General features: G+C 30.8%; 1 protein-coding gene across 1 annotated transcript in view; it reads right to left on the minus strand.

Moving 5' to 3' along the window:
• Window positions 1–14,150, minus strand: part of LOC129984235 (hemicentin-1-like) — a 769,108-nt gene that overhangs the window by 139,747 nt on the left and 615,211 nt on the right. Inside the window, exon 5 of the mRNA XM_056094068.1 lies at window positions 8,500–8,703. Within this exon, the coding sequence (XP_055950043.1) occupies window positions 8,500–8,703 (204 nt within the window). The remainder of the gene's footprint in view (window positions 1–8,499; window positions 8,704–14,150) is intronic.

The following is a 14,150-nucleotide window of genomic DNA, read 5'->3' on the forward strand; positions in this document are numbered from 1 at the left end:
AATTTAATAAATTTGGATATTTTAAATTCTTCTGTTAAAATATATTGTTTTATTTTATCTTTTTTGGTAAATGTATTATTGGTTGTTCTATACAAAAAATATATTCGATATCAATTATATATTCAATATGATTCGATATTGCCAAAATTTCAACCTTCCACTAAAAATTTCATTGTAAATGAAGCTAATTGAAAAGAAATTTATAAATTAAGACATAAAAACAAGAAAGAAATTAAGACTGAAATTCGATTATGCGTGTTTGGTGTTAATAAATGTCCCCAACTGTAGAAATATCTGCAATATCGCTTTGTACAGATTATAATAAAGATACATTTTTCTTATCAAGTTAGTTAATACTCGTATAGAATTTTCTTTGTTTCGCTTGACCTTTGTAGCTATAGCAGAACTAAATAAAGATGGGTGTCATATATTTAAATGATAGCCATATGGTGTATTAATTGTAAATCATAAGCTTCTAAACAACAGAATCTTATCGGCTCAGGACACTTAATAGTGTATTTCAAAATCTGAAAAGGCTCGAACAAACGATTCTTTTATCTTGAAGCAACCACCAAGGCGCAGAGAAGGATGGAATCAAACGTTTTGAAACGTATTTGAAACCGGATAAAGAACAAGAGATATAAAATAACCGAATAAGTCACGAATATACTATTTTGTCGAGCAACCACGCTCTTAATAAAGCCACAGCGATTAGTGGAATTAAATGTCTTCAGATGATTTCGAAGCAGAATAACAGAAAAGAGATGTAAAATAACAGAATAAGTCTCGAATACAATATTCTTTTATCTTCAAACAACCAGTATTCTCTAAACGACATGGTGATGAGTAGAATTAAACATTTTCGAACAGGAATTTGAAAATGGATCAAGAACAAGAGATATAAAATAACAAAAGTCACGAACACATTATTCTCTTAATAAAGCCAGAGTGACATACGGAATGAAACGTCTTCACATGATTTGAAATCTGAATAACAGACAAGAGATGTAAAATAACAGAATAAGTCTCGAATACAATATTCTTTTATCTTCAAACAACCAGTATTCTTTAAACGACATGGTGATGAGTAGAATTAAACATTTTCGAACAGGAATTTGAAAATGGATCAAGAACAAGAGATATAAAATAACAAAAGTCACGAATACATTATTCTTTTAATAAAGCCAGAGTGACATGCGGAATGAAACGACTTCACATGATTTAGAATCTGAATAACAGACAAGAGATGTAAAATAGCAGAATAAGTCTCGAATACAATATTCTTTTATCTTCAAACAACCAGTATTCTCTAAACGACATGGTGATGAGTAGAATTAAACATTTTCGAACAGGAATTTGAAAATGGATCAAGAACAAGAGATATAAAATAACAAAAGTCACGAACACATTATTCTCTTAATAAAGCCAGAGTGACATACGGAATGAAACGTCTTCACATGATTTGAAATCTGAATAACAGACAAGAGATGTAAAATAACAGAATAAGTCTCGAATACAATATTCTTTTATCTTCAAACAACCAGTATTCTCTAAACGACATGGTGATGAGTAGAATTAAACATTTTCGAACAGGAATTTGAAAATGGATCAAGAACAAGAGATATAAAATAACAAAAGTCACGAATACATTATTCTCTTAATAAAGCCAGAGTGACATACGGAATGAAACGTCTTCACATGATTTGAAATCTGAATAACAGACAAGAGATGTAAAATAACAGAATAAGTCTCGAATACAATATTCTTTTATCTTCAAACAACCAGTATTCTTTAAACGACATGGTGATGAGTAGAATTAAACATTTTCGAACAGGAATTTGAAAATGGATCAAGAACAAGAGATATAAAATAACAAAAGTCACGAATACATTATTCTTTTAATAAAGCCAGAGTGACATGCGGAATGAAACGACTTCACATGATTTAGAATCTGAATAACAGACAAGAGATGTAAAATAGCAGAATAAGTCTCGAATACAATATTCTTTTATTTTCAAACAACCAGTATTCTCTAAACGACATGGTGATGAGTAGAATTAAACATTTTCGAACAGGAATTTGAAAATGGATCAAGAACAAGAGATAAAATAACAAAAGTCACGAATACATTATTCTTTTAATAAAGCCAGAGTGACATGTGGAATGAAACGTCTTCACATGACTTGGAATCTGAATAACAGACAAGAGATGTAAAATAGCAGAATAAGTCTCGAATACAATATTCTTTTATTTTCAAGCAACTCGCATTCTCAAAAAGTCACGGCGATGAATGGAATCAAAAGTTTTTAAATGAATTTGAAACTGGATAAAAAATGATAGATATAAAATAACGAGCCACGAATACGCTCATCCTCTTACATTCGTTGAGCAATCATCGTTCTTAATAAAGCCACACTGATAAGTAGAATGAAATTTCTTCACATGATTTTGAAACTGAATAACACGCAAGAAATGTGTTAAAGCAAAATAAGTCTCAAACAAAGATTTCTTTACCTTCAAGTAGCCAGTTTTCTGAAAAAGTCACGGCGGTATCAAATTGTGTAACAAGAAAAATATGAAAGAAAACAGAATAACTCTCAAATAAATAATTCTTTTATCTTGAAGCAATCAATGCTCTTAACCAAGCCACAGTGATAAGAGAAATCAAATATTTCCAGAAAATTTCCAAAATGGTGGATATTTACACAAAGAAACATGGTAAAATTAAAAATAAACATACATACTTAACATACTTAAATTTAGTCAACATACTTAAATTTAGAAAACTATAGAAAAGAAATGGCAAATAAAATTTTAAAAAAGCACACAACCTCGCATCAGAATGAACAAAGAGCAAAAGATGTCGGAATTAATCTACGATAAGTGATCAATTTTTTCACGCCAGAAAAAAACCTCTCCAAATTCCACAAACGCATGCTCAGTAAGAAAAAATACAATGCAGCGGCTTGTAGTTGTCCCGTCGGGACAATTACTTGCCATCGACTGAACAGCATTTTTCAGCCTTTCTACGCATGCGCTGCCTACTTGCCATCTTATAACTGCCCGAGTGTAAACTAGGCAATATATTTATTTTTTGCTTTCAAAATAATTTTGGATTTCTTACATTCAAAATTTTAGAAAATTTTTAACTGTTCCGTGTTTACTTTTTATCAATTTTTAAAATACCGTATTTAGTTTTTAATTTAATTTTCTGCATGCTAAGCAGTGAAATTTAAATAATTCTTTTCTCTGATTTAGATAATTTTAAAATCTGCTAATGACACTAAGTAATATTAAAAGTCTGCCCATCATCTTTAACTAAATTAGTTGACGTTTTTGTAATCGGAAGAAAATGTTCCGATTTTGTTATTTTATTTCTATGAAAACGGAATTACTATAATTTAAGTGCATACATTTCCGAAATATATGTTTTAGTAATACAAAACAAAGACGACAAAGCTTGTGAAATAATAATCAGTATTAAACGATATCACTGAAGTATAAATGAAAATACACATAAAAAATTCTCATATTATACACCGAAATTTAATAATTTGCTGTAAAGTCTAGTTAATAAGTCATTTTAAATTATTTCATGTATAATTAATCATGGAAATTAAGCGCATGAGTCACAATGAAAGCTTATCTGAGGAGCGAAAAAAATTTTGAAAATACGAAAAAATATTGTTTGGAAATATATTAATTTGGAACTATGTTGCTTTGGAGTGCGTTTGAGAAATGCACTCCAAACATTTCCCAACATAAATATATTTTATAAGTATAAAATACCTGTTTTATAAAAAGAATATTTTAACTGAAAGCATTGAATTTTTAATTAAAAAAGGGAGAACATACAATTGGTAAAAAAAATCATTGCTTTTACATAATTGCAAGGAGCATTTATTATAAGAGAAAATAGAAAAAAAGAAAAACACTTTTTTTATTCCATAATAAAAAGTATTCTTTAAATTCCACCGAAATTTACAAGTTGCATCTTTAAAACCTGCAATTACGGGGGTGATTATTTACATTTTAAAATAAACGGATGATTTAAGAGCTCCAAAAAAGCAATTTTAAGACATCTAACCAACTCATAAAATATGGCATCCATTAACAGAAATTTAAACGAATTTTTCGTCAGATAATATCTCGAAGTTCATTAACATTCTTAGTAAACATTCCACGCATGTGTTATTTTTAATCTTTCTTTTGTTAAAGAGGGCGTGTAGATATCAGCTGCAAAAACTTTTCGTTATGCTTCTGGATTTTCTTTTATTCGAACAAAAGCCACACATTTTTTTAGTTCTTTTTTTTTATTCTAGATGGAATTTTTTAACCCACTTTTAAATCTTTTTCCACCCAAGTTATTGTTGTTTTCTTAAAGAACGCTTTTGATATTGCTTCCTTCCACTGCTGCACTGCAATACAGTGCTAGAAAATACCAGAATGTTCTTTTCTACGTGACTATATACCACTGTGATAAAAGCAGACTTGATGGAAGAGAAAAAAAAAAAAGAAATGGTAAAAATTGCAAACGATAATAAAAAGTTCCCGCTACGCATTATCTTGTAAGCTTTTTTTCTTTTTATATTTCTTTTTCATTTTTGCTAAGATAGAATCTTAAAATCTCTCGTCTTTTGCCACTTTAGTTTTACAGTTTTAGTTTAATACTACTGGAAGAAAATCGCACGGCGAAGTCCATTGAAATTTCATGCTAGGATAATTTAATACTAAACGTGAGTTATTTTACTGAAACAAAATAGAAAAAAAAAGTTTGAAGCAATTCGGGGATTTACTACCGATTTTTTTTCATTTCTCCATCTTTTTTTTTATGAAAGAAAGCTCATTCCACCAGCATTGAATTTAAGAAGAAAATTAGCAATAAAAATGGCTTTAACATCCAGGAAAATGTCAAAGCATGGAAAATTTAATTTGCGTCATAGAAATGGGGAGCTTTTTTCTTCTATATCATTTAAAAATAATTGTATGTAAAAACTTAAGGTTTAACGGAGAAGTGAATATTTAATCATATTATGCTAAAAACTTGGTAGCAATTCTTTTTTTTTTATAAAATGATGGGCTATAAAATATAGGATTCTTTTTTATAAATTTAGAAATGATTAGATTCAATTATTCGAAGCTTTTGACTTGGCATAAAGCTAGTTGTACGCCATTTTTAATTTTAAACCATTTTTTAATTTATTAAAGACAGCATTATTTACCCATTTCTTATTTTCTAAGTAAGTTTCTTTCCTGTTAATAACTAGAGTAAAGAAATTAGCATAATTATTTCTCAATTAGTATTGCAAGAAATTAATATAATTATTCCTAGATTATATTGCAAGAAATTAGTATAATTATTCCTGTATAAGTATTCCAAGCAAGCGTACCATACATGATTTCTACACTAAGCCACTTCCTGTGCAAAAAACCTTATTTACTTTTCTCACGATTTAAAATATTTCGTTACAAATATTTGTAGATATAACTGTTTTCGTTTTCGTTCTGTATATTTTTTTCTTAATAGAAATCTTTTTAAAATTAGGAATAAGATTCATAACAATCCAACTAATTAAACCATGCGTGTTAAATAGTGATAGGAATTATATGCAAATTATAACTATTTAAGTAAATGTTTTATTCTTTACTAGCCGCCTTTGGCTACCAGCCGGTTCGCCAATCTTAATGCTCGTTAAAATTTTAATAGTTAAATATTTTATGTAATTCCTACTTTAATAGCTTCTTCATTAAAATATTTCAAAATTTCAAATTTCAATTCACTCATAATATTATAAAGACCTTCAGTCATAACGTAATCTGTATCTCTCTAATTTTCTGTTAGCTCCCGTAGAATTTATGCTTTACATTAAATTAAAGTGTAAATGATTAATCTGCAATTAATATAATAATATTTTTTACTGAAACAAAGCATTTTTTTTAATAATATGATTACTGATGATAGAGTCACTGAGCGTTTAAACTTTATGGGCACTAAAGAATATCTTTCTTAATTTATGTATTATCTCATGAATTTGTCAACAAAATTTTCTCAGATTCATCATGAACAGATCGATTCATTAACAATGTTTCATTTTAAATGCATCAAACACTAAGAAAATAAAATGAATCGTTTAAAATAATCAGTCGAAAACAGGTTTAAAAAAACTACTTAAAAGTCGATGTACTTAAAACTATAAGCATATACAAAAAATATATAACTAACATAAATACAATTTACTTACAAAAGCATGCAACTAACCTAAAAATAATTTAAATCGTCCGTTGATAATGGTTGTTATGGCAACAATCGGAACAGAATGCGCATGCGTGAATTTTCTTCGTCAATTACGGTAACGCAAATGCGTGAATTTTTCTACGCCAGTTGGGGTAACACTATGCAGATTATACATTTTTAATTTCCTTTATTCTGTGTTATTTTAATTCAAAAGTACTTCAGAATGAATCTGAAACATGGATTAATTAACAATGTTTAATTTTAAATGCATAAAACATTAAGAAAATAAACAGAATCGTTTGAAATAATCCGCCGAAAAACGTTAACCCTAGCCTCATTACTGTTGGGAGAAAAAAAACAACTGAAGCCTTACTCATTTGGCGGTGGGGAAAATGGAAGTTTTTTTTGGCGGGAAAGTTAGTTTTTAATTAATAATTAAAATTTAAAAAAAAAGGAACCCCAGGTGCGCATTCCCGACCTCTAAGGTATACAAATTTGATAGCTGTATGTCAAAGGACCTTGCCTGTAGAGCGCCAACACACACACATTGAGCTTTATTATAAGTATAGATAAAGAAAAAATGCACATCAACAACGAAGATTTGCGAATATTTTTAATGTTATTTAATTTATTTTATTTTAGAACAGATTTTTAAGATATTTTTAAAACTTGGAAGAAATTTATTGTTAAAATTATTTGGGACTCTTATCTACATTTATATTTAAATTAGACATTGAAATGAATAGGGTTTGCAAAACAGTTACGGTCACAAACTCGTTAATTTTAATGAGAGATATATATTTGTTACTACGTAACTTTTAATGATATTTATGGATGAAAAAATATGCAAATAATATCCATCTGATTCATGCATTGAATTTTTACAGAAAGGCTACAAAAACATGTAATAACATCGCTACCTTAACACTTTTCACATTTTCTGGAATGCGATTCTTATATGGATTACTATATGATATCGCCTTCATACACTATTCTGATATGTATGCTAATGTAATATTCTTTCTTATAATGGAAATTCGTATATGGCAATGGAAAAAACTAAGAATGATTTCATACAACAAATAAACAATTTTGTATTAACTTGACATTTTCATAGTTTTTGTCTTTTTTTTCGTTTTTATAAATAAATAAACCGTTGCAATCTATTTGCTGTCTGACCATTTAAAGCTACAATACTGTTATTAACATTTCTTTTTCCTAATTCAAAAGAATTTAAGTAAATTCGTGAAAATAGGAGTAATAATTCGAAACAATTTCAATGTTAAAATTATTCAAGGACATTATCTACATTCGTATTTAAAATAGGGTTTGGATTTAACTGGTTTACGTAACAATTAATGTTTTAAAACAAGTTTCCTTTATTTTTTTGAAGACCTAAACCATTGTAACATTAATATTGGTATGAATATGTAATAATGTTTCCTTGCATAGTTGGTCTTATCATAAAGAAAAGAGATTTACAGGTATTTTCAATAAAAGTTGAATTACTGTCCCCCGATTTTGCGATTATTTTAAGACTAAACAAAATTAAGGATATTTGAAAATTAAAGAATTATAACCCTATTCTATTAGGACCCGAGATTTCTAGATTCTTCTGTAGAATTCCATATGACGTCAATGAGACTATATAAGTGGAGGTGTACAGAGGAGAATTCGGTTGTTTCATGGAATGCTTATTTCGTTCGAGTTAGTAATATTGAGCATTGTAGATTCCTTTTCATTTATTTAGCGATTTATTATTTACATGTGACTACATCTGATTTCCACATCTGCTGTTTTTTGTCTGCACCTGAACTCGGTTTTATTATCTGCCCTTTGTTCATGAATAATGCATGTTTTCCATTGTACAGCTGGTTTAACTACTTTCACCATATATTCATTGGCCGATTTTCATTAACAATGCATATAGTGAAGTTGACAATAAACATGAAAATGACAATATGGGCAGTTATAAGTTAGGGATATGTTTGAACTTCCCTTAATTTGTCCGATAATGCATGTCACGTACAACGCGATTTCCTATTTTCATGGTGCTTATTCTCATCTTTATAAAATAGCCTATTTCATTTATAACGAAAGAATAGCGTATCATTTGACCCATGGAAACAAAGTGCTGAATTTTACTAATCAACACTTCAACAAATTTAATTGTTTTTGGCAACGCATTGATTCATATTGAAAATAATAACTTCTGATTCTTATTCAATACAGCAATACAGTAGGAATACGGAGTTAATACTTACGATTCAAATCCAAAGAAACTGTAGCATAAACAGGCGCGGACACGTTGTTATTAGAAGCTCTACAGGTGAGCACTATTAGTAGATCTTCTCTTCTCAGTCGATTAAAATACAACTCATTTCTAACAACACCATGATCGTCCACTGAGACGGATCCTTGCAGTAGTCTCGTTCCTCTGTGCCATGTTACGGTGGGTCTCGGAAATCCTTAAAAAATGATAAAAAAGGAAATATATATGGGTAAGTCACAGCAAATCTCAGAAATCCTTAAAGATGATAAAAAAGGAAATATATATGGGTAAGTCACAGTAGATCTCAGAAATCCTTATAAATGATATAAAAGGAAATATGTATGGGTAAGTCACAGTAGGTCTCGGAAATCCTTAAAAAATGATAAAAAAAGGAAATATGTATGGGTAAGTCACAGCAAATCTCAGAAATCCTTAAAGATGATAAAAAAGGAAATATATATGGGTAAGTCACAGTAGATCTCAGAAATCCTTATAAATGATATAAAAGGAAATATGTATGGGTAAGTCACAGTAGGTCTCGGAAATCCTTAAAAAATGATAAAAAAAGGAAATATGTATGGGTAAGTCACAGCAAATCTCAGAAATCCTTAAAGATGATAAAAAAGGAAATATATATGGGTAAGTCACAGTAGGTCTCAGAAATCCTTATAAATGATATAAAAGGAAATATGTATGGGTAAGTCACAGTAGGTCTCGGAAATCCTTAAAAAATGATAAAAAAAGGAAATATGTATGGGTAAGTCACAGTAGATCTCAGAAATCCTTAAAGATGATAAAAAAGGAAATATGTATGGGCAAGTCACAGTAGGTCTCGGAAATCATGAATAATTAATCCTCACTAATAATAAAGGATAATGTGTGTGAACATGCATATTGGTGATCTTCATAAAATGCAGTTTAGTTTCTTAAGATATGAAATAAGTTTGGAAGATTAAGCAATTTTAAAGAAAACAATTTGTGGTTCTGGAGCACTTTCCTGATTACTTTCCCTATAGTTTACCCTTCACGTTCTAAATATTTTTTGAAAAGAGTGTTGCACTATCGTACAGAACGATTACGAATCGAATGGTTTCGATTTAGAATACCGCCAAATGCGAAATTCGTAATTGGTTATTTTTTTGTTAGAGAAAGGATGTAAGCTGGCCAAGGATCTTTGTTATATTTAACCTATTTAAATTTTAAAAAAAACAAACGCAAATCTTACATTAGAGACAGACAATTAGATTCAATATTCAGATTATGAGAAAGTTGCTATAAGATTATAGGATAAAACTTCCTTACACTTATGCGGAATTTCAGTGAATAATAAAAAGAATCATTGCAATATATCGAAAGAATGCATTAAAAATAATATTTATCAGGACGAAGACACTCCTAGAACACATTTGTAGTTTCGACATTTCCACCTTATAGAATTGATGCTTGTCGTACTATAACTATACTGCTTCTAAATTGCCCTACACAATTACTGCATATAAAATCAAAGGCATACATTGCATAGTGAAATCAAAAGCATACATACTTTGCTTACATTCAGTACATCTATATGTCCCATACGATTATTGTATAGACTAAGTCACGTTATTCGATTAAATAGTTGTGAGTATTTATGTCAAGTGAAATGGCTACACAAAATTTTCAGGTTGAAGTCTTCGAAAAAAAATATGAAAGAAAATACGAAATGAACACAAGCTATTTCATATCGTAATTGCAGAATTTCCTCTCAGATTTCATCAACGAAAAATTTGTGTCATGAAAATATTGCCAAAGAAATTTTATTTTGTTTATTAAAACATTGCAAAACAACAAAATGTAAAGGTTTCAATAATTCTCTGCAAATTTCCAGTATCAATTGAGAATACAAGAGCGACATGTTCCTTTGAGCTTCTTTATGATGAATTTTTATGAATATACTCTTTAAATTGATGAAATCCAAAAAAATGTCACATTTTAAATTAAAAATAATAATTTGAACAAAATTGTGTATACAGATGTAGTACTTAAAGCACATATTCGTATCAGATTTTTAATCAAATCTATCAAGCGTTTGACTGTCTGTCGATCTGTACTTATGCATGCATGTAAACGTAAGTAAAAGACTCAACGACTCAATTAAATGAAATTTGATTAATTGAAATTTGCTACTTAATTCATTGCAATTATTTGAAATTTGCTACTTAATTCATTGCAATTATTTGAAATTTGCTACTTAAATTACAGTTTTGCGTGAAATTTTAGTTTCAACCAGTCGTTAAACAGCTTCCAAAACTCACGCTTGCTTTTCTTTCACTATAATACGAAGCACAAAACACTCATGTTTGGAATTTTGAAATGGAAGATTTGAAGCACACATAGTGTTCACGACCTTTCTCAAGGTCTACAGTTTTCATGTTGGGGGATTAATATTGAGGAATATGTTCCGCATGTTCCTTAATATTAACTTTATTAAGGAACATGCGGGAACATTTTGGTTGAGACCACTCTATTGGTTTTAAGAGAAATATTATTATCCTTTGTAATTATCACCAATATATCTGCAATAAAATGTCCAGCTTTATTTTTAGAAGTTTACAGGCACATTTAACAAACAGATGTAGTGTAGACCATATTTATGCACATCAAAAATCAATAAAAAGACTACGAATTAAATAATAACGCATATTAAACTGCATCAATTTTTAAATTTAAACATAAAATATTTTTCTAAATGAATCATGCAATTGAATATCTATGTAAAAACTAGATTTTCTTTCTTTATTGCAATACTAAAAGCAAACAGCAATCTAAGTCATGATTACAGGCCAGAGGTCAGAATACATTACATTTCATGACCAATGACTTTATCCCTGATGCCCTGGAAGAGAAATCCTTCCCAGTATATTCTACTCAAGTAAATGCGGCTAGGCATGCCTGTAATGCAAGTAACGCGAGCCTGATTGAAATTGCCTGAAATTTACCACGGAAACTGTCCATCCCCAAACGTGATTAGGTTAATTTAATAGTAAGACCTAATTAACAACCCCATTATAGACGTAGCACGTCAGTGTAACTTGAGCTTATTCCGTAATTGGTCGATAGATACCGTATTAAATTAGTTAATTCTAATAACAGAATCGTTTTATAAAAGTGGATGCATTTTGTTTCTGAAGGATATGAGATAAAATACGTCACACAGTTGCGTTATGTTACTAGAGATAATTCTGTTTCTCAGTTGCTTGCATTTGAATTAAATAACCGCCTTTAGAAAGACGTTGGTTCGATAGGAATAATGGTTGTTAAAAATTTCAATTAAATATTTTGTTAATTTGGCTTTAAAATTTTAAGACACTATTAAAAAGTTTTAGATACTTCTTAATAGTTTTAGCATTTACTTAATTAAATATCATCGTTAAAAGAGAAACCAACGGGAATGGTCTAAAAACTTTCTCGCTTACAATGGTTACGAAATATTAACTGTTGGCGAGAATATAGCATTTTTACTGAATCTATCGTGTCACCTTGGCGAGTTATTTGGCGATTAATCCTTGGTATGCGTTAATAATATCGAAAAATCAAATTTGTGTTTTATACACTTTGTTCTCAAACAATTGAAAAAAAAAATTGTCACAAAATTGCACTTGTAGTCACAAAATCTCATACCATATTTTATATATTCCAGAAGCTTTGCAGAAAAATAAACATCAGTTTTTCCAGAAATTCCTAAAAAATGCAACTTATCTGCGTTTATAGTAACTAAATCTGACTTCTGTTTTTAATACTACTTTGTTGGACAACATTGGTGATTGGCGATTGACGTAAGCCCTCTTTATCTAGGATATACCGGGTGTCCCATAAATTTGTAAATACTTTAAAAATTCATAAAAATTTAAGGACTGGGTATATATGAATGCGGTTTGCGAAACTATTATTCTCATGAAGGGGGATTTATATTCTCATGAAGGGGGAAAAATAATTCAAAAATTTGTCAATAGAGGGCGCTGCACACAAGCAAATCAGTGGAAATATGCAAATTAAAGTCTTATGAAAGGCAGAGTGAGCGATTGACACATCATTTCTAAAGGTTTGCATTAAGATGTTGACACTGATGGATAAAGCACTATTGGTAAAGTTGTTTTATGTCAGCAATGAATCGAAGGCTGAAGCCTTACGAAAGTTTGGGACCTAGAAAAGATTGAAGAAAGGTTCAGGTTCGATCACTCCTGCTGGACTTGTTTCACTAGTACGCCGTTTCGAAGAAACTGGAAGTTTGTGTCATCGGCCACGCAGTGGTGCACCTCGTTTAACAACAGTCCGTACCCCAGATGTCTCTTCGTAAATGGACACGCTAAGGGAACAGTCTACAAGTGCAGTCAGTAGCGCACGAGAAGTGGCACGAATAACTGGTATACCAAAGACTTCGGTGTACCGTATCGTTCATGGTGTATTGCAATTGTACCCATACAAATTGCAATCGCTACGTCAGCTCTTACCAAATGATGCAGCTAAGAGACTGGAATTCTCAAATTGGGCTTTGGCGAAAATTGAAGATGATCCGCGATGGCTGCTGAAAATATTGTGGACAGATGAGGCTCATTTTGCTTTGCATGGAGCAGTTAATACCAATAACTGTAGAATATGGGCACATGAGAATCCACATGCTTACACTGAGAAGCCCCTGCATTCATCACGGGTTACTGTTTGGTGTGGTTTCACCGCATCCATTATTGTTGGCCCTTTTTTCTTTGAAAGCCTTGTAAAAAAGCAGGATGGAAGACATGTTAAGTTAATGGAACAAGTTACTTGGAAATGTTACAGAAGGAAGTGATACTGTCCTTATTGGAACACGATGTCCTTGGCACAGTGATATTCATGCAAGACGGGGCACCTCCTCACATCGACACCGAAGTGAAGGCATTTTTGAGAAGAAATTTTACTGAAGAACGGATAATTTTGCTTTGCATGGAGCAGTTAATACCAATAACTGTAGAATATGGGCACGTGAGAATCCACATGCTTACACTGAGAAGCCCCTGCATTCACCACGGGTTACCGTCACTTTACACATGAATGGCCCCCACGCTCACCAGATTTAACACTCCTTGAATTTTGGCTATGGGGTTACCTTAAGTCCCGGGTGTACCGCCATAGGCCAACTTCGTTAGTGCAGCTAAAGGAAGCCATTCGCCACGAAATCTCATGCATTCATCCGGATATGCTGTATAATGCAGTTACCAGTGTTGTCTCCCGCTTCCAAACTGTTATTTGTGGTGATGGCGGACACATAGAACAAGTACTGTAGTACTGGTGTGATACGCATGTAAACAATTGCTTGCATGCAAATAAAAGTATTTTTCTCGTAGAATTGTATGTTTTGCTTGTGTTTAGCGCCCTCTATCGATAAATTTTTGAACTATTTCTTTTTTTTTGTATGAAAAAAAAATCCCCCTTCATGAGAATAACAGTTTCGCAAACTGCATTAATATATACTCATTCCTTCAATTTTTATGAATTTTTAAAGTATTTACAAATTTATGGGACACCCGGTATATAAACAATAGTGAGATGTGATATTGTCTTTTGATTAAAACGATTTGAGACAAGTATGTACCAGGGACGAAATCTGAATCAACGTTGCCGTAAATG

This window comes from Argiope bruennichi, chromosome 9 (assembly GCF_947563725.1).
Source record: "Argiope bruennichi chromosome 9, qqArgBrue1.1, whole genome shotgun sequence".
NCBI lineage: Eukaryota > Metazoa > Arthropoda > Arachnida > Araneae > Araneidae > Argiope > Argiope bruennichi.